The sequence below is a fragment of the Plectropomus leopardus genome, chromosome 5 (assembly GCF_008729295.1).
Source record: "Plectropomus leopardus isolate mb chromosome 5, YSFRI_Pleo_2.0, whole genome shotgun sequence".
Taxonomy (NCBI): Eukaryota; Metazoa; Chordata; class Actinopteri; order Perciformes; family Serranidae; genus Plectropomus; species Plectropomus leopardus.
Genome location: NC_056467.1, coordinates 20,477,942 through 20,502,647, shown reverse-complemented (window position 1 = coordinate 20,502,647; position 24,706 = coordinate 20,477,942). Strand labels below are relative to the sequence as shown.

Sequence of the window (24,706 nt, the reverse complement as noted above, 5' to 3'; positions counted from 1 at the left end):
GTCTTTCATGGTGGCAAAGTGGTCAATAACCATGTCCTAGAATTCCCCACTGGCCTTTAGGACCTCCACAACAACAGAGTCAATGGATATTTTGGCTAAGTTGACAAGTCTGTCCTGTCCACATGTGTTTCTCAGATATGTTTTTATCCTTTTAAGACAAGAAAATATGCGCTCTGCTGATGTGCTGGTGGCTGGTATCGTGATTATAAGCTGCAGCAGTTTGTAGACCTCCGAGAGTAAGCCCTGTAGGTCATCCTCAATAAGCCAATGAACGTCTCGTCTGTTCTCGTGGCTTTGAGAGGGCTGATTGTGCTGTTGATCCGATCCTGGCATTTTTTGAAGTCCACCGTCTACCTTTGAAGGACCTGAAGCAGTGGCTCTGTGGGGCCGTATTGAAAAACCCCGAGCAGGAAGGTGAAGTCATAATCCTCAACTTTTTGCTTCAAGGCCACACTCTGTGCAATGGTCTCCTTGTCCCATCCTGGCTCTACACACAGTAATGCAGATCTTTTTCATGAACGTGAGAAAAAAAACTGTGAAAGGCATGCTGCTTGAATACTATTTGTGCCTTAAAACCATATTTAGCTTGTGAGCATAGCTGTGGACGAATAGCGCGTTGGGGCAGTGTGCTTTCACTAAAGCCTGCACGCCACCGTGCTGTCCACTCATGCAGCTTCCTCCATCGTAGGTCTGGAAAATGAGTTAATTTGCGAGGCTGCAGTTCCCGATGGCTCTCATCAAAACTGTAATGGCTTTTGCATCTATATCCGAGCAGACATCATAAAAGTCAGGAAAACGTTCGCACACACCGCCTTTTTCAGTAACATCTGATTATAACAGTGAATTGGCACTTGTCGGAAATGTCTCATGTTGTCATCCACTTGTACAGCACTGAAAGGGCACTAGTTTATTTCTTCATCAATCTCATTAGAATATCCCCGCCTGCTCATTGTGTTTCTTTGTGCTAATACTTCTTGCCAAGTCCAGAGCCTCGTCAATCCTGACGTGCCAAAAAAGCTTCAATTTCACAGCACAGTCAATGTGACTTTTTGATTTATGGTGCCTCTCAATTGCCCGGGGCAGGTTGTCAAGGTCAGTGAAAGACAGGGCCAGCAAAATAATTGCTGAAATTCACCACTACCAGCTAGCCACTCGGTGCAGAGGTAATTCTTCTCATTTAAAGTCCGAAAACTTTTCTTCCTCTCTGCATGCAGTGCTAGTTTGGCATTGGCCTGTCCTCAGATTTTATCTAAGTTTTTGTTGTAGAGGTAGTTTAGTAAAATTATTTTTCACAAAATACTCTAAATCTCCACCCTCCATAACTGCACTTGCTAATTTGCTAATGAGATGTCAACACAAACTTGCTAATCTGCTGTTATTTCATTCAGTGACTTGATGATGACCATACTATGATTTGATTGGTGTGCGGCCAAAGGGTGGGCGGCTTCGCTTGATGGCAGCCTCACTTGATTGGGTAATCATTACGCTTTTTTTCCACCAAGGGACTTCAACTCCATTTGGCCTCCTTGCGGACAACAGTGTACAATATCATATTTCACCACCCATGCGCCAGGTAACATTTAGAGGGCCGCTGTTTTACACATGGTAAAATGCTCAATAATTAGAGGAGAGAAATTAGGAAGAGATAACAGTGAAACAACACAAGAATTATCTTAACTGTTAAAAGGAGTGTTTTTATTTAATAACAGCTACAGTCTAGAAAAATAAAGGAAGCATGGCTTCCCTTGGCCACTGATTGAAAGGGAAAAGACGGATAGATTACCTGGAGGGCCCTCAAAAAAAAAAAAAAAAAAACAGAATGAGAAGTTTGCTATTGTTTGCAATCTTTTATTTTGACGTAAATGGGATTATAAAATAATTAAAACTGGTTGAATAAATGTATTGAAAGACTTACTTTTGTATTAAAAAAAATAGAGTGGAAGCTCTCTGAGGACCCTCTAACCCTTTAAAGGTTCAAAATTATTTAGTCCGCACCAACGCTGGGATTCGTCTCTAAACGTGGCTAAAGATGAGTGAGTTACTGCTTATGCTGCTGGGGCATCGACACCTTCATGTCATTTCCCAAGAAAGTGATATCCAAAACCAAATTCAAAAACAGAGGGAGGGCAGGAGGCCCACAGAGGTTGCTCATGCAAAGCAACCCTTTTCTCTGAAAACATTATCACACAATTTCGTCATGGTAGACCCTGAAAGATTTGACAATCTGTATACCATTTCATACCATTTCTGTAGCTTTTCTCAAATACTGTTGAGATGTCTAGAAACAGTCATTTGAGAAAAAAAAAAGAACAGAAACAAGGCTGTGACTGCTGTATGCTGCGAAAATGTAACTGAAATGTTTCCTCTTGCAGCTTACAGTATAGTTTGTTAATGAGCTTGACACTCATAAGCTATGACATAAACCTCAAAAAGATGACTCATAAAAATATATCCAGGCTGCAGCTGCACTCACAGGTAGAATTGCTAAATTTAGCACTTTATGCATATGTTTGTGATTGTTTTTTCCCACATTGTACACTTCTGTCATATACACAAATAATATTTATGTTGAACATGATGTGCGCTACAGTCACAGGTGGGACGGAATGGATTCAAGTCAAACAAAACAAACATGATGAACTTAACACTTTTGAGTTGTCAAAAAAACAACATACAACATGCATAAAAAAATAGATCATAGGTTTGAAATAGTTGGTAAAAAAGACATGTACAGAAGACATAAAAGAGACAAAAAAACAGTACTTCAGTTCTGATGCTTTGGACAGTCACCTGCATGTAATCTAATGCCTAAGTGTTTGATAAAAAGTCCCACAAACTATACATTTCAAACCTGTGAAACACAGGTTAGATTTTTTTCCTTTTTTCTTTTTTTTTTTTTTTTGCAGTTTCAACACTGCAGCACCTACATGTTCATACTGGCTACATAATTAGCTACTATATATCTCAATGACCTCCACTGGTCATTTTTTTTAACCTGGTAATGCTAGGCATCAAATTCTGGCTGCAGGGAAGAAGTTTAAGGTGCAACTCTGTATTCGTTACAGAGCCAAAGGACCACATGTGAACACAGTTAGGGAAAATGCCCATCCAAAGTTCGGACAGAGTTTTCTTTCAGGAAATGTGGCAATATAAAAATCAGTCAGTCAGTTTTATGTTCAAAAAATATTAAAAAAAGAAACCTGGAGAAGAACTGTTGTTTGGTCCACACTTGAACTTTGCTTTGTTTTTTTCCTGAGATTTCTCTTTCCTGATGGTGGAGCAACAGTCAAATTAAGCACAATCCGTTTCACTTAGCAGCTCGATTGTCCATCATGTCTGAAAAAAAAAAAAAAAAAAAAAACACACACACAGTTGCTTAAAAACCATCATCATCATCATCATCATCATCATCATCACGACTATGACAAATCTAGTCATATTTTGATTAGGCATGCACCAATTTATCCACACAACATCTGTATCGGCCAATATTGGACTCATTGACTGCCATGGGCCTACAAGCAAATAAGATAATGTTAAAAATGTGAGAAGATGTGTCACATAAATTTTGCGCAGGCTACAAAGCAGGGCTCAAGACAATTGTTTCATCGATTTGTGGTTGAAAATGTACTCATCTAAATATAGTGTAATGAAGGGCTGAATGACTTTAAAACAGTTCCTTATTTTATTGTCACAAAAGGCGAGTTTAAAATTACAAAAACAAAGCAAACATACAAAAAATGTTAGTATCTCCATTTGGCCAAATTTTTATTTTAAATATCAGTATCAACCAAGAATTTCACAATTGGTGCATCCCCAGCTTTGATCAAACATATTGAAAACTGAAGTATTGGAAACTGAACATATTAGAAAGCTGCAGTGCCAAACACAAGACACAGGCAGAGAGTGGCGACAGCCAAGGATGTCAGTGGAGAGAGACAAGGAAGCAAATATGTCTTTCCATTTTGTTTCATATTGTGAATTTTTGCATAGAATAAAAAAATGAAATGCATCGGACTCTGTGTAAGCTTCTGGTGTGTAATGAACGTGAGAAAAAGGGACTCGGTTGGCAAAGGCCTTAATTTGTAGCATCATACAGCTAACATTACCTAATGGTTATTAATGGATTTAACGACAGAGTTGGGATGTTTTTCAGTGTTGGTGTGGGTTTGTTTGGAATTTTTAATGGCTTAGCGTTGGATTTAGCTGCTGCTGTGTTAGCTTGTGCTAACCAGGCAGAAATTGGACTGAAGTTCTTTAGAGGATACCAGAAAGTTTGCTGATCTAGCAGTGAATTGGAACCTTCTACGATCACTCCGCCAGCGCAAAAAGGATCAAATGTAGAAGACGTTTCAATACTACTTGGTACTGGGTTATTGCGGTCCATACTGACACCCAGTCCCAGAAAGGTCTCAACAACTTCTGGATTAATAATAATGAAATTTGCTACACAGAATCATGTCCATGTCAGGATGAAATATAATAACTTTGGTGATCCTTTGACTTTTAATCTTGCACCATCATCTTTGCATTGTTCAAAATAAGCAAACATCAGCATGCTAAGATGGTGAACATGGTAAACATTATACTGAGTACAGCATGTTATCATTATCACTGTGAGCACATTAGCATGCTGACATTAGTACTTAGGTCAAAGCAACGCTGCAACCAAATGCAGTCTCATAGAGCTGGTAGCATGGCTTTCGACTGTTATTAAACTTTTTTAGGGATAAATTAACAATATTCAACTCAAAATTTAGTTCTGGTTATCGAGCAACTATTAGATGGTGTATATGTGTAAAGTATGTTTGCAGTTTATTACCTTGCAGTGTCTGATGGACCTCATTTGGCAAGTCGTCAAGGTCCTCCAAACTTTTCTGCAAGTGGTACACAGTGGCCTCTCCCGGCCGCCTTCTCTTCCACTCCACCAGCATCTTCAGCTTCTGCATGGTCACATCTTTCTCTGCTGCTTGGATGTCATCCAGCTCCCTGGAGTTCAAGTCAAGATAGATGGCCACCTGCTTCCACTCTTTCCCGAGCCGCTTAGCCACCTGCAGAAGCTGCTTCTCTGACATATCCTGGCCCTGAGTCATCACTGTTTTCACTCCATCTGGAAAAACACACACAGGTGCTTCATTTCAGTATAATTTTAGACAGACAGGTGCATCTGGAAATAGTTCTTGTGTGGACTGATTTCAGTTGACTTGATTGAGGCAAAAAGAAGTGTGTGCCTGAAGTTCTTCTAAACTCGATCATTAGTAAAGACGTGGAAAGTCACCTGACTCATCCCGCCATCGAGGCTTTTTACAGGTCGTTTCTTCCTCTGAGGGGCTACTGCTCCTCTGTCTGCCTGTGAAAGTGATATGACGTTAGTCAACCTGCAGAAGCTGAAAGCCTGTCGTGATGGTGAACAACAATTGGATTAGCAATAAGAAGCTTACTGTACGTCCTTTTCCTTGGCTTCTTTTCTATGTTATCCACACAATCACCTAAGAGTACAGTGAAAAGACTTTCATCACCACTCTGGAGAGGAAACCAAATAACACTTGTGCACACATCCTAATAATACAAAAATGTAGTATTTGTAGATAAAAACTATGTTTCCTGTTACGGTCAGCTGTCCAATAATAAAAGAAAAACGTTGACTATTCAAACAAACAGGTTTTGGTTGGTCTGGTTTTAGCTGACAAAAACTCATGTTTTGTATTATTATTATTATTATCATTAATTAAATTAATTTTAAAAAAACCATTTGTTTAAAGGGCTTTAACAGACAAAGCAAAGGTGGGAACTCAGATAATAATAAAACAAACATCAACAAACTTGCCAAACAGAAAGTTCTAGAACAGTCAAACAAAAAGGCAAGAACAAAATGCGAACACAAAAGGTCAACAAGAATAAAGCAAATAAAAATAAAAGTGATAAAACAGGCAGATCTTGAAAGGCAGTTAAAGTACTAAATGAATTAAGTTTTAAAAAATATAGGAATAAAAGAAATTAGAGGTGATAAAATAATGTAAGAAATTATATAAGAAGAACTCCATCACTGGGGATAAAACAAAGATAAGAATATAAAAACAGATGAATAAGAGCTAGATCAGCAAGTAAAGAAATTTCCCAAAAAAAATGTGGTAAGAACAGCAAGAACAGAATAAGCAGTCAGCATGTCAAAAATGTATTTTGGGGCATATGTGTGTATACTTCACATGCCTGTTTATGTGTGTACATGTAGATGCATATTTATATGTGCATATGCAGTATATTTTTGTACTAAGTAAACTAATGGTTCAATTTGTGATAACAATCCAATGGCTCTTTGTTGTCACAATTCATTACTCACTCATTTTATTTATATACATTTTATATCATAAAGTTTTTTCTTCTTTATGTATTTTTAGATTTTTCTCTAATTCATGTCGGTGTCTGGGGAGGGTGGGGAGGCGTTTGCTTGAAGGTTTGTGTGTAAATTGACTGAAAAATATAAAGTTTTATTTATTTCTTTTTTCACCTGCAAATCATCAAATGTGTTCAGTGTGAGACAAAATACACTGGTACCTTCTCTGATTGTGGCGGACCATACAGTCTCCTCAGTGTTAATCTCTACAAGAGACAGTTTAAAGGGGGGAGGCTGTTCAAAGAAAGCTTCAAAGTAGCCTTTCATCTTCGTCACTGCAAGGGTGAATTTCAAATCCTGCACAGATACACATAAATAAAAATGGAAATATATAATATAACATAATTGAACAGTGAAGACAATGAATATACAGGATATTTTGTTCTCAATACATAAGTTTCGCTTTTAATGACTACACATGAGAATGCAAATGCAAAGAGACAAACCTGAGGTTTGATCTCTCCCTCTGGTTCGCTCAGGAGACGATATGTGCCTTCATCCAGTTTACATGTGGGAGGCTTCTCTATCCGAATGTAGCGATTCTTGTAGCAACGCACCTGTTTGCCAATATCCTGATTCACACGAGGAGGAGCAGAAAGACAAGACAAAGCAGACTTTAAGTCACTTCTTTGTACATAATAGGGAGGCTGATTCGTAACTCGGGCTACATGATTTATTCAAAATACTCTCAAAATGACAATACGGCTGGGTGCTGAGAATATCCAATTTGCAATATTCTATTTTTCAATAAAGGTAAAAATTGTCACAACATACAGAAATGAAGCATTGTGATGTTAGAGATGCCCCAGCCTATAAATTCTATTCTAAGAGGTAAGGGAACATGTTTATGTGGTACAGACCCAAGCAAAAATCACAGCATCATTACTGTGATTGTTTTCATTGTCAATAAAATGCATAAAACACCATTCCCACTTAAATTGCGGCTAATATCACAATTGCAGCACCTGACAAAATATTTACAATATGATTTTTTTAATACTGTGCAGCCCTCAGTGGTCATTTATTTCTGAACAGAGCAACATAAAGTGCTTAGTCATGGAAAAACACGAATTAAATTATTTTAAGGAACTGTCCTTTTTTTCATGTTACAATAAATTATGTGTGATTGTTCACCAGCTGCATCTTCCGAAAAACACATGCTCACACGCAACGACATGCACACTTCCTGACTGACCTCAGCAATGTGGTGTTAGAAAATGACTTTAATGTAGCTGTCATGATTACGTAGTGCACTTACAGGAACACACACTCCAGTGGCACTGATACCATTCCGATACAGACCACTGACATTTAAACTTGAAAATTACAATAATATGTATCATAAGGTGTTTGATGAGGTCATCAACACCAGAAAGTCAATGATCACTTGATGATGACACATCTGCTAAATAAAATAGAGCAAAACATTGTATTTTTCCTTTGTCTTGAATACATCACATGGTATAACCTCATCACAACAAATGTCTTTGCTTTAGTGTATTACACAAACCTGGAAATCTGCTGCCCACTCTTAAAAGTCTTGCAGCATGAAAGCCAGGGCAGTTACAAAATCGAACAAGAAATGAAAGTTACATTTTGTCTCTGGTTCTGTTGTCCACACACAATTTCACGGGTAAGGTATTTTGCTGGAGTTTTATCCAGTACGCAGCTGACATGATTGACTGTCAAAACAAAAAAAACTTAGGTAGACTCGGGGAACGGATTTCACGAATGGAATATTTCTTTGTGCTGTGCACGTAAGGAAAGTGGTGTTTTTGGTCTATTTGGTTTTCCTTTGGCTCTCGCTCGTCAAGGGCAAAATTCCAAAATTAAAACACTAAATGCGCAGAATCACAAGAAGGTTGTCACTCTGACAAACAAAACGGGGCTCATTAACATCCTAAAAGTGGATTTTTGATGTTTTCATTTCCATAGGCATAAGAAATTGTAATTCAGCATATTTCACATTCCTAAGAACTCGGGCATAAAATGTGTATGTGTATAGGGGTGGGAATCACCAGCGGCCCCCACGATATGATATTATCACAATACTGAAGTAGCACTGGAGTATTGCTATAGCATGGATGGTGATATATTGTGATTCATTTCCTTTTTTGTTAAATGCTAATGATGTCTCCAATTAAAAACGTTGTCAACATCTTAATCTAAAAAGATTAAGTTTTCATTCTGTTCATCTCACTTCATCTCATCCTCAGTCATTTTTATTGTTGCAAAATGTTTCTACTGGACTGATTTTATTACTTTAGGAACAAAAATATTGCGTGGCAATTTATTTATCTTTATTTATAAAGTTTATTTGATAGGGACAATGCAAATAAACATAGTACAATTATGCTGGAATAATAAATAAAATGACAACTCAGAAAGACAAAAAATTTGGGTGCATAAGTTGCAGAGTTGATGTAAAATATGCAAAAACATGGCAGACAAAAGTAAATGCTCACTTGATGGTAATAAAATCTTATTAATTCAAAGACTGCAGGTCAATTTTTTGCTCACGTTATTTGTCATATGGTATAAGATTGTAATTGTACATTGGTTATGTATATATATATATATATATATATATATATATATATATATATATATATATATAAAAAATGTATATATATTATGTTATATAAAGTTTTAAACTGTTATCATTGTTTAAATGCCTTTAGCAAAAAAACAAAAACACTGATTTGTAGCATCCATGTTTCAACATTTAACCTTACACCTCATTCACACAGCAAAGTCTGAAGTACGACTTCCCAACTCTGGTAATGGAACCATCCAAGGAGCACACGAATGCAGCATAACAATTCACAATGGCCACACCACATACATGCATGCATCCCCCCAATGCCATTCCCCTTTTAAGCCAGTTGGCACGAACACAAACATACACTTGACCTAAATGCCAAATTTAAGCCTCAAAAACTGTGACCACCAAAGGTTGCAGAAATGTTTGTGGACTGACCAACCAACCAACAAATCAACCAACCAACTGACAGAGTGAGCTGTTAAGATGGTGATTGCAGCTTATCAACATGTATGCACAGATTCAGAATTTCAGCCTTGTGTGCACTGAATCCAGTAATGTAACTGCAGTGTTTCACACTGGACACTGACAAGTAAAATTGCCAGACATGGATCAAAGTGCCTGTCTGAAAGTGGGAGGTTTTGGAGAAATTTGAGCTCATTTCTAAAACAGCTGTCTTATTTTAATCAGCGACAGCCCAGACAGTGTTGCACTTGTCAAGTAAGGAGTAGGAAAACTTTTTTGTAGAAAAATTATCTTTTGTTGAGAAGAAATTAATTCAGTTCTGTATTCACCCACACTTACCTTGACGTCGGATGCACTGTTGGTGGCCAGGTAGACATGGAAACTGTAGTTGTTGTTGTTGTCACTGCCCAGCTGCTTGTAGATCAGGACCACCCCATGGTGCTCTATAGATTGGCTCGTTTGAATGATGGGACCCACGGGTGACAGGGACGTTACGTTCCACTTAACATGGCTACCTGAGTGATCCACTGTTGGCTCTATGAGTGGACGGTTGTCCTTTATGTGCAGGACACTGAATGTCATTTCATTTTCTGGATCTGTTTGAAGGTAATAGGGAAAGCGAAAGTTTTATGTTTCACCTAGAGCAGCTTTAAATCAAAGATAAAGGATTATGACACTCCCTAAAATTTTGTTTAAAGGCCCTTAGATGGGTCATAATTAATCAAGAATTTCAGCTTTACCTCCAGGTGACATCTTTGTTGGAAATATTTGATGGTTATTATATTGTCTTATGGGCCATGAAGTCACCACAGGAAGCCAAGACCATAATTATGAATTATATATTGAACCTAGAAGACACGCAGGATTTAGAAGGCCATGAAATTCATTCTCACCAGCAAGGCAGACGGAGTGAGGGAACTGGATGGACTTGAGGACGGACGCGTCCTTGTTGATTGTGTCAACATTGAAAATGGGTCCAGCAAATTTCCAGGAGTCCCGCAGGAATGAGCCAAACTTGGACCAGGACAAGACTGAATACCGCACAAGGACCCGCTCCGATGCTTCGAACACCAGGCCAGTGACCGAACACTCGTATGTGCCCTCTCCTTCCAGCTGCACCCTAAAACACACAGTCAGTGATGCTGTATGTTCAGAATCAGTATTAATGTGCACAGAGACAGTCGTACTCACTGTAATCGTCCCTTAGAGATCCTCCTAGGGGAAACCAGCTCATAACCATGGCTCTGTCAATCAGATCAACACAGTTTGTTTATTCATTTGGACAATTATAAAATCACAGTAAAAGCATTAGATCAGCTTAAATGAGCATTGATGGATTACTGAAATGGCCTACAAGACAAAGGCTCAGAGGCCCAAAATGTCAGGGCCCCCGTGGCCTTCACCTCCAAAACATTACTTAAATTATGATGTAATGACCAGGAAGAGATTCAAAATGACCCCAAAGTGAGACAAAAAGAACACAAAAAAGACACAAAGGAACTGCAAAGAGACAAATGACCAAAAGAGACACAAAATGACTAAAACGAGATGGAAAAGCATCACAAGTAGATACAAAACAACCACAAAGAGATACATAACAACTGCAAAGAGACACAAAACACTGACATTAAAAGGACAAAACCAGTGTAAAGTCTGTGTCTTTCTCGTACGTAAGAGAGGTTTTGGGGTCTTTTGCCTAAGTGTGTCCAGGGGCCCACTTTCATGTATCCACCCATGTATACAAGGTCCTTCCCAACATCAAAAGAATGTCAAATATAATCCAGTAAAACTGCAAATAAAAGGCAGACACTTCAGATCACCACATTATGTCAGATGAACATCTGACTTCTGAGTTTACCTGCTGGATGGCTTTGCATTTTTCACAGCATAATTTGAAGGGTCGCAAATCTGTCAGGACATATGATGAAAAACGGGATGTTATTCACAGGACACTGTGTCCAGAACATTCATTGATCTGTACAAATAGTCGCAATCTGCTCACCTTTCCCATTTGAAACTTCTGCTTCGGGCCCAGTGGCTAAACCTAGAGGGTGAAATATTTCAATATTATCATTTTAAAATCACATGTTAGAGGCTGAACGTATTGGTTGACTGATTGGTAAGACTCTGGAGAAAACCCCTGACAAACTTTTCAGACTGTGGGACACTTTTGGATGTGGGCGAGGGTGGAGCACACTCAGTAACATGCCAAATTGAATTCTGTGTTCCAAAAAAGCCAACAGAGTCCGACATTTTGTGGTGTAATTATGGAGTATGGCTGCCTTTACAATGCGGCTGTGGATTGAGTCCACTAAGTTTCCACTAAAGCCATGGCAACTATTACAGCAAGCTGACATGAATATAAACAAACAAGACCAGATTCTCTGCTATTGATATTTTGTAGATGTTGCTTTATAAAATGCCACACCGTTTTTGGACTCCTCTGCATCGGCCTCTTCATTTTCTGTAAAGATGGTTAAGGAGATAAATTCAGTTAAACAGCATTTGCTCTTTATCTTGTTACATTCTAGATCTACAAATATTTTCTAGCACTGATAATAAGGGACCTTGGTTTTTACCTTCCTCTCGTCCGTCTTTATCGGCGCAGCCTTCTGGTGAAAGTCAATATGAGAAAGAAGTGGGAGAAATAGAAAAATTAAAGGAATAGTTTGACATTTTAGTGTAAGGCCAGCAAAGACATATTTTTTAAACGACTTTTCAAGCATTTTTACAGTTGTAGACAAATTTCAAAAGTCGGAATAAAATCATGAGTTCTAACTGAGTTGGTGCGCGTACAATGATCTTGATTATTTGGTGTAACATCGTCATAATGCACAGTCCGAGCAGTCTGATGTCAGTCTATTTCTCGTCTTGACGACAAACTCAAACATGTTTAATATTATCAGAAGTTTTTAGTGAAGAATAGCAGCAGCAAACAAGAAGCAGCAAAGTGGGTAGACAGTAAACATGGTGAGGACTCCAGGAAGGCGCAAGAACGTGAATAAGACTGTGGAAAGGGAGGAGAAACTGGTAGAGTTGGTGTTAATTTGGCGTGTATCTGATCTGAGTTTGGCATCATATTTTTTACCAGTAGCAGAATGGGAAATTATCTCAAATGGAATCTAGTTGTAGTCCTGTGAATAGTGACCCTGCGAGATCCCCAGTCTTTGCTTAATCTTACAGTGTGTGACTAAAATCTCACATTGACTTTAGATGTACGAGGGTGTCAGACAGTCAGTCCTTAAAATGTGTTTCTCAAAGTCTTTTCAAAGTCTTCTAGTGTTTGTTTTCTTACTAAGATGGATGAGAAGATCAGCACCACTCTCATCAAGCTTCTCATCTAAACCTCTGCAAGAAAGAAAATTTTCCCAAAATGTCAATCTACTCCTTTTAAGGCAAGATCTGTCTCTCACCAGAATCATCCTCCTCTTCATCTTCCTCCTCCTCCTCCTCTGAGCTATCTTCAGCAGACGTTCCTGTGTTCTCTGTTCCAAACAGAAATGGGCAAGGGACATGTGACACAGCTGAAAACATTACAACGAATTTACATTAAATTAACGATGAGGAAAATGGATACAAGCCATGCAGGTGAAATGTTAAATGCACGTGGTGTGATATACGTGTTTACCTGAGCTACTACTGTCACTCTCGGTCAGGTTATCTGTAACACATTAACAATTATTTTGAGGTTAGTTCTGTTTGTTCTGTAAAAACTGATGCAATTTTAAAAAGTGATGCATAAACAACGCACTATAAATGTCCATGTTGTTAGTCATCACTATTACTACATAATTATTAGGAATTGTTGTTAACCATACCAACCATCAACAACAGCAGCAGCATTGTGGAAACTTTACTGCTATGAAAGGTTTGATCATCAATTCATCAATCAATTTTTGTGATTATTATATTGACCAGCAGTGAATGCAGGAAAAGTAAACTTAAAAATTAAGTGTCTCGTGTTAAAGTGGAAAGATTTAGGGTTTTAACTCATCATTGTGAAGTACATCTTGATTACACAATGTAATAGCTTCAGAATAATGACACCATCTGTGTTTTGATTGGCTCTCTATAAGCCTTGCCTTCATTATCCAATTCTGTCTGCCATTAGCTACAATCTCCCAGGAAAATGAAGCCTCAATTTACGATACAAAGGAAGTGCATCAACCATTGCACAACCAAATCAGGAAGAAGAAAGCTATCGGTAGCCATTACCAGTTATCAGAGAGTATTAATGTAAGTTCTTTACAGTTAGTTGAGCCGGACTCTGAATTCTGTACTTTAAGGGTTACCGACCTAATTATCTTGGTACTACCAAGTATTGATTCACATTAAATCCACTTGTGCCCAAAGTCGGTACCCGAGAGTGCATCTGGCAGAGACCACCAGATTTAGAAGCGGAAGTGCCACAAAGCTTTCCAAAGCCTGTAGGCCAGCTAGCAGCTTCTCAAAGCCGCCGGGTTCAACTTCAGACAGGAGACAGAAGTGCACAGAAGCCAGCCACGTATCTCCGGCAGCCACTCCACTGGCCGCTTTATCAGCTTCCTATCAATGCAAACTATTACAAAAGCACCAATCTGCCGCAATAGTTTCGGCATCTGGTTTATTTACTCTCTCTATTATTTCATTAACAGCCTACATGAGCACACACACATATATACACAGACAGAAAGACCGATAGAAAATCAGATCTATGCAAGCTTAAAAAAAGAGCAGAGGAGCAGAGTTGTCTTTTAGTGTACTTAGAAGTTTACATTTTTGTTATTACAGAAAAAGCAGAGTCCCAAAACAAGGAGCCTGCTGCATACCAGTACTGAATTCCAGGTACCAGAACCAGTACTGGCATTGGTTCAAATGTAAACAGGATGAAACCCTGACAGTTACTGTCCCCAGTTGTGGAAATAGTGGCTGATTGAACAACCGCAGTAACTGTGGAAACTGTGGTAGTTGCTAAACTGAGTAAAAACAGAAAGTGATCCAGTTATCTTTGCAACAGCAGCGCCAACAATGATACCACCTGGAAACACTCGAGGGAAATGTTGTCTGTTTCTACTTTAAATTCACCTGAACAGGAAACATAATTTTGCACTTAAAACAAAAGCAAACAGCACCCAACAATATGTAAAGCTTGCATCTACCACTACCTATTTCCCACAACTAAGACCGTATAGGAGAAAAGCATACGCATCATGAATACTCTACCTCTTTTCCTCACATATCAAACCCTGCTGAATACAGAGATGCTGTATCCGCAGGTGCAACCACATGCCTTATTGCTAAACTCCACACTGTTTAAACTTTCCTTACATAAGGAAAGTAGACTAATGTAGATTAAAGTTTCAGCACATGAGCGAAAGTACCAAGTTTTACCTTTTGTCACTGGGGCACTTCTTTTATCAGGTGCAGCCCCAGTGAGAGACCTCTATTTTTAGTTTATGTTTGAACTCTATGTGTTTTCATCCATGTTAGTCATCAAAAAGCCCTCAGCATGTCTGACTTACACCACCAGCTTTTACTTATCCATCATTCCTTAGCAGCTCAACTGTGGCACCCTGTGAAGAAGCCTGAGATAAGTGCCATGCATTGACATCCTGGCGCATTCATACAGATGGGTCCAGAGGAGCTGCTGCTCGTCTCTTCCCAGCAGCAGTGAATGTCCGTGGACCGGGCCATCTGGCTGAGTGCCTGGCTGGCTAATGGATGGAGCCCATCCTCCCTGGCCCACAGAGTTTTATCTTAGACTAACAAGCAGATGCTGCCATCGCTGCTCCACTCACAGCGCCTCCCTCATCAATCTCTCTCTCCCTAAGTCTGTTCGATCTGCCTGCTTCACCTCTGTCTGCGCTCTCTCTCCTCCATTTCTCTCTCCTTGTCCTCACATGCCTCCTACAGCCAATCTCACTCTCTGCTGCTGCTGCTGCTGCTGCCACCTCATCTGAGCCAGCAGGCATCCCTCTTCACTCTGGCATGGCTGCTTCCCTTCATCAGACTGACAAACAAGGTGGAGATAAAACACAGATACACAAATGCAAACGCTAACACACGCTTGTTTAGCGCCTCAGTGGTTTGATTTCATGGGTGTTGGCTGCCATCTGCTGGTCCTAAAAAAAATAGCAAAACCAAGGGCTTAAAAAAGTTGGTATGTGTTTTACAGCAGCGATTTCTAGCCTTTTTAGTGAAGACAGGACTGATCCATAATAATAAATACAGTTTGCAGATTGGGGTCATTTTAATTTCAATATTTCAAATTTCTGTTGTATTCATTAAAGGACAGGATTGAGAGGGATATATTGGCAGAAATTGAGTAAAATATAATAAGTATGTGTACCACCATGCTTCTACAGTAGCCCAGAGTGGACAATCCAAACACTAGCTTTAGATAGGACCATTTGCGTTTTGGCATCAGCCATGGTAGTTAGAAGTATCTCTACAACCACACAATCTGAAAAAAAAACGTTTTAATCTTGTGTGTGTGTGTGCGTGTGTGTCCCTTTCTATCATTCGGTGTCCTCTCTTAAAATTTGGACATTTTAGCAGGTTTGTAATCAAAGTGCATGCAGAACTTCATGAGTATTTTTTTTCCTCAGCAGCAGTTTGAGGAGACTGAGACGCGGGGTGGACAACTGATCTGTCAGTGTGGTCAGAGCTGGTCAGAACAGATCAATGGATGGGAGGAGCAGCTAACTGCAAACTGTTAAAGTTCATTTTCACTTACATCTATATACATCTATACACACACACACACACACACACACACACACACACATACATACATACATATAGATATATATATATATATATATATATATACCCCGAAATCACTAAATCCGCCCCTGATGAAAACGACAGCAAGAGAGCGCAGCTGGATGTAAGACGGATGCGTCATTTTTAAAAAGAATTACATCTAAAGTCTGACTAAATATGAGACTAAAACAAAGTCCTCTGTAAAAAGTATGAAGAAGTCACCTTCCACCACTAAACATTTAACTGTTCAGAAGCTATGGGGAAAAACTTGGGAGTTTTTCCTCCCTCTTTGCGATCTATCGAGCAGCTGTTTGATCAGCCAGCTGTGTTATTTGTTGTTATTAGGCCTACTTGCTTTTGTCAGTAGTAGAAAATAGTAAAATTAACCTCTTGGGCTCACCTACATGGGTTCGGATAGGAACTTGTGGATCATAAATTTCCGTCTTTTGTATACTGCAGCGGACGTGACCCCTGGTCCCCCATGGAGATTACACGCATGGTAGAGGGGCTTTGAATTGGGAGAAATACGGGAAAAATATGACACCAGGAGGACACCTGGAGAGGGCAGTGAATAATAGGAGTCTCCAGGGAAAATCAGGAAGGGCGGGAAGTTTGCTTTTAAGTTTGATTCTTCAACATTTTGGCCTGGCGGGGGGGTCTCATTGGCTTGGCGCACCGCCAGGACTGTAACACTGCAGGGAAAACACTGCGTTACGTGGCTGTAATCGATTATGTGCTGTCACTGCATACATGCAGAATCGTCCTCGCCCCGATGCATCTTAGAAATGATCTATTTCAACACCCCTAGTGAACATGGCCATGATGTGCCTTGTTTGACTGTTTTGATTTTATGTTTAATAAAGTTCATTAAAAAAAAGTTTTATTTTCACTGTGCCTGACATTCTGCTGCTCCCTCTGTCTGTACCCAGAGGACACTCTGCAATCTGTGCAATGAATAATCAAACATTAGGCCTCTATACATATTTAAATAGCAGCCCTAATAAATAGACCAGCTAAAAAAAATATAAAATCAATACGTGGTGGCAAATGATTTAGCTTTATTCAGTGTTTTGACCGGTTTTAATCACCAGGCCTGTTTGTTTTGGAGAGGACGAGACCTCTGCAGATAATTCAGCTCCTGCTAAAAAACTACTGAACAATGAACTCTGAAAGAAATCTAACCAGGAGAAGTTTCAGATGAATGAGATCTCTAATTCTCTCCGCTAAATACCCTAAATCCCCCTAAATGTTACACTCTATTCCTTTAAAACACAACCACCACTCAGAGTTCCACACAGTGTAGTACACAAGATCTAAATCTGGGAAAAATATAGAGCACTCATACTTGTAATTGTAATTGGTAATCAGTACTGAGCTGATGTATTGTAATCAATATCAGGGGAGAAAAAGTCAGATCTCTGCATTCCTAATTATCACCAGCTGCTGATGACAGTCTACTATTACCAGATCAGCTACAGGGAGGAGTTTTTGCCATTTAATTTAAAAAATGAGTTTAAGTCTGAGGATGTGAAAACATGGTTCCTACTCTTGGCAATTTTTTGTTTCTCAATCTGCATGTGGGATTCCACTTCATTGATTCCCATCACAGTGAGTTTGTATGTTTGTATGATGTTTATGTATTGCCTTGTACTGCCCTGCTGGAAAAAAAACAGGTATGTTTTTGCCCAATTTTTGATGGTTTAGTTGGTCATACCAGCTTGTGATGGTCACTCTAGCTGGTTTATCTATTGAAGTTCCTTTAAAACTATAAGCAAATCAATGTCCTTGAGTATGCAGAAATAACAGTGTCATGAGGGTAAGTATGAAAGGCAAAGGGCATAAATCAGATTAGTCCTCTGTCATGAAATGCATAAAGATAAATGTGCACAGCTTGACTGGCTGGCCACAACAGCATGTCCGGCTGGTGGCCAACCCAGCTAAATCATCAAAGACCAGCAAAAACTGAGTCAGGACCATCTAAGACCATCCTCTACCAGCTAAAACCAAACAAAAGCAACTTAAACCTGCTGCCAGTTTTTTTGTTTCAGAAATGCAAAATTTTGGTTAGATATTTTTGTTTAGCATTTTTAAGACTTCTGAAAAATTGGTTTGAGACATTAAATACTAATTAAATACCAATCACATTAATTTATTCAATGCCTTTTACGACTTTTTAAGAATCCGTGAGAACCCTGTGCTAACACAAGGAAAAAAGTAAGAAAACATTAGAAGAACTTAAAACAAAAGTAAATACAATTTGTGTATAGCGTGTTTAAAATAGCAAATTCAAAGCTGAGTACACACTTGATCGCATGACTGTGCACAAATGTTGCTTCCCTTAAAGGCAAATTACATGGAAATCAAAGAAGCAAAAGAGTGGGAAGAGAAAAGGGTGGCAAGGAATAAAGAAAGGAAGGAAGAGAAACAAAAGTAGTGACAAATAATAGATGGGAATGCACGTTAAATATTAAAAAAGAGCCAGAGGAGAGACGAAGCACAATCACTGTATACAAACAACAACCCAGACACATGTAGCCCTATGTCTGCTCTGCGAGAAAATGGAATGAGGAAGAAAACAGTGAGGGGGAGGGAAGGAATAAAAACGGGTTGATGTTTACCTTTGTTTTCAAGCGCAGGGATGTCTCCGTCTCTGTGGGGCAGAGGAGATAAAATTCAACATTAAATTACACTCACGTCAGGGTGGTGTGAAGAAAATTATGGGAGGATTTAGAGGTTGAATGTGAAGGCACTTTAAGCTGTGCAGCTGCAGGTTGTCATACACCACTTCTGCTTTTGAACAGGAACAGTTGAAAAACAGGAAATGTGTGCACGCTGCCCACATCTCACTTTCTCACACTTTTGACACCAGCCCATCCTGTCAATTGATAGATTCCCCTTTACAACCCAAATCCAACTCCTGTACTCATTCAGGTCAGTGTTGATGGTACAGCCATGGAAAAATACTGGCTGGCTGCTTTTGACATTAAACAAAACTGGTCTGGACACTTTTTCTGTTTTCATAACTCAAATAAAGCCATAGGGCTTTCATATTCAGTGTCATGCTTTATTTACCTTCAGTGGTATCAGTGATATAATAATATGGTGTTATCATTTCACACAATTATTGTGTTTTCTATATTTGACTCCACCAAAGAGTCATGTTTTCTGTTTCAGCTGTTTATCAGCAGGATTAAACATAAAATGCAGGCCTGATATTTTTATTTTTTATTTATTTATTTAACCTCTATTTAACCAGGTTGGTCCCATTAAGATTAAGACTCTTTTCAAAGGAGACTTGGCCAAGAAGTTGCAGACAGACACAGAGACAAAAATACAATTCACAAGCAGTAAAATATGCATTAAAAAAGAACTATCTATGAGTCAAAGAAAACTTTCTGTGACTCAGTAGTACAACCAGGCAGGCTAAAAATATCAACACCCTATAGAATCTGCTTTTGAGCCTTTCGTTTTAGATTTAAAAACATTTAACAACACCAGTTCCTTGAGTTTTATGTAATTCTGCAACAAATTCTAGGCTGGAGTGCAGAATATCCAAAAGCCCTTTTCCCAATTTCTGTCCGAGCATTTGGGACAGAGAGCATAAAGAAACTTAGTGAAAACATGTAGCATGGACCAAGGGAGAACCCCAATTTTGGAGTAATCCAAGGGATACACAGATCATTTTTCTTCTTGCGAGATAGGGCATTTGGCCTGGGCGGAGCTCTACGCTCTCCTAATAAGTGTAGATTTAGGGTAAGCTCTGGAATCTCATTGTTTTCCCTATTTGCAGAAAGTTACAGACGATGTTCTACTTTTCAAGTTAGCCGCTAACTGCTATTAGCTGCTTTTTAAATCTTGTGCGTTGGGTATATCACGCTGTCAAAACATCCCACCTGTCCAGCTCATGGTCCTGTCCTGTCCTCTGTCCATTTGACATGGACTTTAAGTCAGCAATGTTACGTATGTTACCAGTCAAAGGCAAGACAACTCTGTCCCCCATCCTGCAATTGTGCAATTTATACAGACCAATGAAGCAGCATACTGACACTAAATTTCCACCTTGAACATGCAGTATATAAGAGGCTGTTGACTCCAGGTGCATTAAATGCATAAATAATTGCAAGCTTTGTTTTACACACAGAAGCGTTTAACAGTGTAACACACTCCGTTGCATCAGTCATTTTGATTATTTTGCATGCATCAGCCATACTGTTAGACAAATCTGCATAAAAAAAACTGTTTCAATGACTCGACATTGATTTCAACCATAACATCCAGCCCTGCACTGCAGACATCAATACCAGTTCCTGAAGATTGAGCTCCTAAAATCTTTTGATATGTGTTTGACTATCAAGGAATGTAGTCAAACAAACAAATAACCAAGTCGAAGTGAAATGGTTAAGCTGTTGTGTCTGAGCAGACCACTGGTGCAACCTGTTGACACAGTCTGAGCTTTAACAAGTGGCAACACGCCTCAGTCCTGTCAGGGAGAAAGACAGAGAGCCAACCCCACAAGATGATCGAGTTCACCACCAGCACGCGTGAAAAAGTAGGTCATATCCTACCCTGCATCTTTTCCTGTCCCACTCCCTCAGTTACAAAAATACAGAACTGAACGATCAAAAGCAAAATGATGTATCAGGAAATTAGGACTAGGCCAGACCAGATCATGGCTTTTTTATTTGACATCTGTTAATCCTGATAAGACTCTGTGGTTTCCTTTGTTTTCAAACATCTGTCCAGGAAACACGGTTTTCTCCTCTTCAAGGTCAACTCGTTCACTCTGCCAGAAGTCACAACACAACAACACCGAGGTTTATTATTTGCCATGGTAATCAACTCCTTCTCTGAGTTTGCTCAAATGTTCTCAGACAATAAATAAGCTCCCTGCATAAGTTTGCAAACTCCCTCTGCTCTCACTATTTCTTCCTGCAAAACATGATAACAGAATCCAGCGTGAGGGTGTTGCTCTGTATCTGGATGAAAGATAAAAACCACAACATCTACATGCTCCCTACAACTCCCCATAAACACAACGAAGACAGAGGACATCTGTGTGGAGATAAACAACTGTCAGTTGGTCTGCATCCGCTGCAAAAAAAAGACTTTTGACCTTAGTCATTAATATTATACCACGCTACTTTCACTATGATGTTTACAGTGGGTCATAAACATTGAGCAAACTTCATCCTGATACTGCTTCTAAAATAAGGTTTACTTAAATTTTATTTTTACTTTTATATCCATCCTGGACGTTTAATTCTGGTTTCACTGTTTGGCATTGTTCATTCGGGGACTTTTCCAGCCCTCATCACCCGGCCAGTGATACCCTGGCAACAAACATGGTAGCACTCACAAAGGACAATGAGTCATCAGTATCATCTCACCTGCCTGTGGTTCACAATACAACTGATAGTAAATATTGTATAACTAACGAAGAGATTGGTATGAATCATTTTAACCACAAATACAACTATTTTAATTGCATGCTGGTAAAAAAAAAAAAAAAAAAAAAAAAAAAAAAAACACGTGTGACATGTGGCACATGAGTTTTACAGCATCAACCATAATTAAAAGCTGTAAGTATAAAATTATAGTGACTGTTGACGAGGTTATGCTGACATTAATGCATGTGTTTTATTTTTCTCTCCTAAAATAGGCTATTCCGTGGGGTGGGGATAACCACAGGCCCCACCGTATTATATTATCACAATATTTGAGTAATGATTCAATAATTTTGGCATTTGCAACATATATTACAATTTATTTCCCTTTTCAAAAACAAAGTATGTGCCAAAAGGAAAACTTTGTCAACACCTATATCATCTGATAAGGTTGAGTTTTTAGTATGTTTCTATCACTTTTAATGCAGCAAAAATGTATCTAATAGACTGAAAAATCACTTGATTGTATTTTATATTAGCCTACAGCAAAGAAAACAAACTTTGTATTTGCAATATAATTATTTTTATATAATAAAAAGTAATAATATAATTTTTAAAAAATCTGTAAATTGCATCTGTGAATTGATACAATATTGTTAAATAAAACATCACCATACTATGCTGCATAGATTCCCTACCCCACCCCTAAATATTCCTATAAGTATTTTTGTGTTTATTAACCTACATTTGGCATAAGGCTATCAATCAATTAGTCCTCAATTATTGAACTATCGCAAAGTAATTAGATGACCGATTAATACATGAGTCTTTTTTATTAGTCTAAAACAACTGATTCGAGCCTCTTAAATATTAATATTTTCTGGTTTCTTTACTCCTATATGACAGTAAACTCACTATCTTTGGATTACAGAGAAAACAAGACATCTGATGACTCCATATTGGGCTTTGGGAAACACTGGTGGGGCTCTGGGAAACACTGGTGTGTGTATGTGTGTGTGTGTGTGTGTGTGTGTGTGTGTGTATAGATATATATATACACACACATTTTATAAATGAATATGATCGTTAATTGCAGCCATATGCTTCAATATGCTTCACCGTCTTCATCCTTTGTTATCAAACACACGTCTTATTTTAGCACGCTGTTAGATTGTCAGTGAGTCATCACGATGTAACAACACAGCAGCGTGAAGCAGGGACACAAAGAGCTCTCGACTCTGTTGTTGCTTCGTCTTACAATCAATATCAACAAGGATGTGATAATTGTAGAATTGTTTATTTTTTCTAAAAATGTGCAAACACACGACCCAGTAACCGACAGCAACAAAAGACACCACTTCCTGTGTTTACGCAGAGCGATTTTAGCGCCGCATCCTCTGCAGACATCATGCTGTTTGAGCTACACGCGATCAAACATTGATGTAAAACCAAAGCAACACTTCAGTGTTAACAAAAATAAGTCTTACCCGTCCTCCAGGTGACAAGCCGCTCCACTGTTCGCCATCTCCGCCACCATCCTCTCTCTGTTACCCCGTTATACTTTCTGTTCCTCCACACCGTGCAGTGGCTGCGCGTAAAAGCACCTGAAAGGCAATATGATCCTATCATCTGCTATCAGTGTCTCGTTAAAACGCTGGACTGTAATTGGCGCAATGATGGTAATCGGAGCCTTCGTTGCTTTAGGACTTCTTCAGACTATGTGTCCCTTAGTACAGCAGCTCAGCAAAACATCTGTATTTGACCCTTTGAAAAAGCGCCGATTGTTTCCAGAATCAACAAATAAAACATCCGTTTTGCAGTGTGGATGTGGATGTATTATTTCCTCTCACAAACACTCACTTGTGCGCAAGTCACACGCACAGATCTTCACATCACGCTGTTCAAAAACTGCGCCTGTTGACAGCATGTAGGCGCAGCTTTCACCATCAGCGGAGCTACGCAGTTGCAGCGCAGTGCGTAAAAGCTCACAAATGAGCGCCACATGTGGGCGGGGTGCAGCATCCCGCCTTTCACATGGGCTTTGTTAAGTAGTGTAGATGATTTACAGACGGGCTTTTTACACTTTTTTAGATGTCAAAGATACCAAGAATAAAAAAGGAGGTCGATTAGATAAGGATGTGTTTGCTGTTGCACATTATTAGAGGCTGGAGTCAGCTGCATGTCTGGTCCTGTTATTAACAAAACAATTAACATTAACATTTTAGACAAAGTATTATAATCAACTTTTTTTCGTTTCTTCACACACTCAGATGTTTATCCTAAAGGCAACTACAAGCCGATATAAAGAAATTGGGAATAGAGCTGGATAAAAGGGGGGTGGGCGCATTTTGTTTCCCCTGCTTTCAAAATAAGATGTCTGCATTCATGAGAGACATATTTGTTAGTTGCACATTTTCTCCCACACATAAAAGGAACAGCCAGCACTCCACAGTGCAACTAGGTCACTTTGAGCGGGAAAACATGCACATCAGATTGCAACGTTGTATTACCCAGAAGGCACCAGCAGATGTCCCATCAGACAACAAAACAAGCAAAAGGCAGCAGCAAAACCATGCCTCCCCAGAATATCCTCACACTGGAAGACACACTGAAACTTCATGCCTTTTGAGGACTGATCAGAGTGGCAACATAGTGTAATGTTAAAATGAAAGGAATCAAAGTGTCTATCTGTGGCACAAGCTCTCTGTCCATCAGAGATAGCAAGAATGGTAGGGAGAGCTCTCTGTGAGCGCCTGAGATGTCCAGTGGGAGGAATGAGTGAAGGATCAAGGGCTTTCTTATTGATCTTCCACTCATTGATCTTTTCCTTTTTCCCTCTTTCCATCTGCCGGTCCACCTTTCACGGATGGGTATGTAGTTTGCAGCAGGGAGGAAAGAGAGAGAGAGAGGGAGAAAGAGACAGATGCCGCAGACGAACAGGGACATTATCCAAGTCTCAGAGTCTAAAGGGAGAGATCAACTCCTCAGTGCAGGAAGATACAGCACCACATCAGACTCTGTGGTGAGACGATACTCCCAATACCTCAGGAAATTAGAGGAGATAAAGTGAGAGAAGTGGAGAGCAGAAAAAGACAGGAGGACAGGGAAGGTCAGGGGAAGATGGGATGAGAGGAGAAGAAGCGCGAGACAGGATTAGCCCAGAATAGAAGGAGGGAG

At 39.3% G+C, this 24,706-nt stretch overlaps 1 protein-coding gene across 2 annotated transcripts; it reads right to left on the bottom strand.

Annotated features, from left to right (window-relative positions):
- Positions 1 to 1,673: 1,673 nt before the first annotated feature.
- On the bottom strand, positions 1,674 to 23,429 carry si:dkeyp-97b10.3. 2 transcript variants are annotated; one of them, XM_042487160.1, is made up of 17 exons: positions 23,017 to 23,429; positions 18,764 to 18,795; positions 13,030 to 13,062; positions 12,815 to 12,886; positions 11,981 to 12,013; positions 11,830 to 11,865; positions 11,404 to 11,445; positions 11,260 to 11,309; positions 10,593 to 10,645; positions 10,295 to 10,521; positions 9,741 to 9,997; positions 6,841 to 6,966; positions 6,556 to 6,691; positions 5,442 to 5,489; positions 5,279 to 5,350; positions 4,823 to 5,110; positions 1,674 to 3,336 (listed from the first exon to the last, which is right to left on the bottom strand). In XM_042487160.1, exons 1-17 carry the CDS (start codon positions 23,064 to 23,066, stop codon positions 3,308 to 3,310), a joined length of 1,584 nt encoding a protein of 527 aa, XP_042343094.1. In that variant the 5' UTR covers positions 23,067 to 23,429; the 3' UTR covers positions 1,674 to 3,307. The 2 variants fall into 2 exon arrangements, with proteins under 2 accessions (XP_042343094.1, XP_042343095.1); XM_042487161.1 differs by having other exon boundaries at positions 11,981 to 12,010.
- Positions 23,430 to 24,706: the final 1,277 nt, after the last annotated feature.

Coding starts and splice junctions, on each gene's coding strand:
- si:dkeyp-97b10.3 (XM_042487160.1), bottom strand. CDS start 23,066: ATGGTGGCGGAGATGGCGAACAGTGGAGCGGCTTGTCACCTGGAGGAC. Junction 12,887..13,029: donor GAGTGACAGTAGTAGCTCAG/GTAAACACGTAT, acceptor TGTTTGGAACAG/AGAACACAGGAACGTCTGCT. Junction 6,967..9,740: donor ACAGTGCATCCGACGTCAAG/GTAAGTGTGGGT, acceptor CGTGTGAATCAG/GATATTGGCAAACAGGTGCG.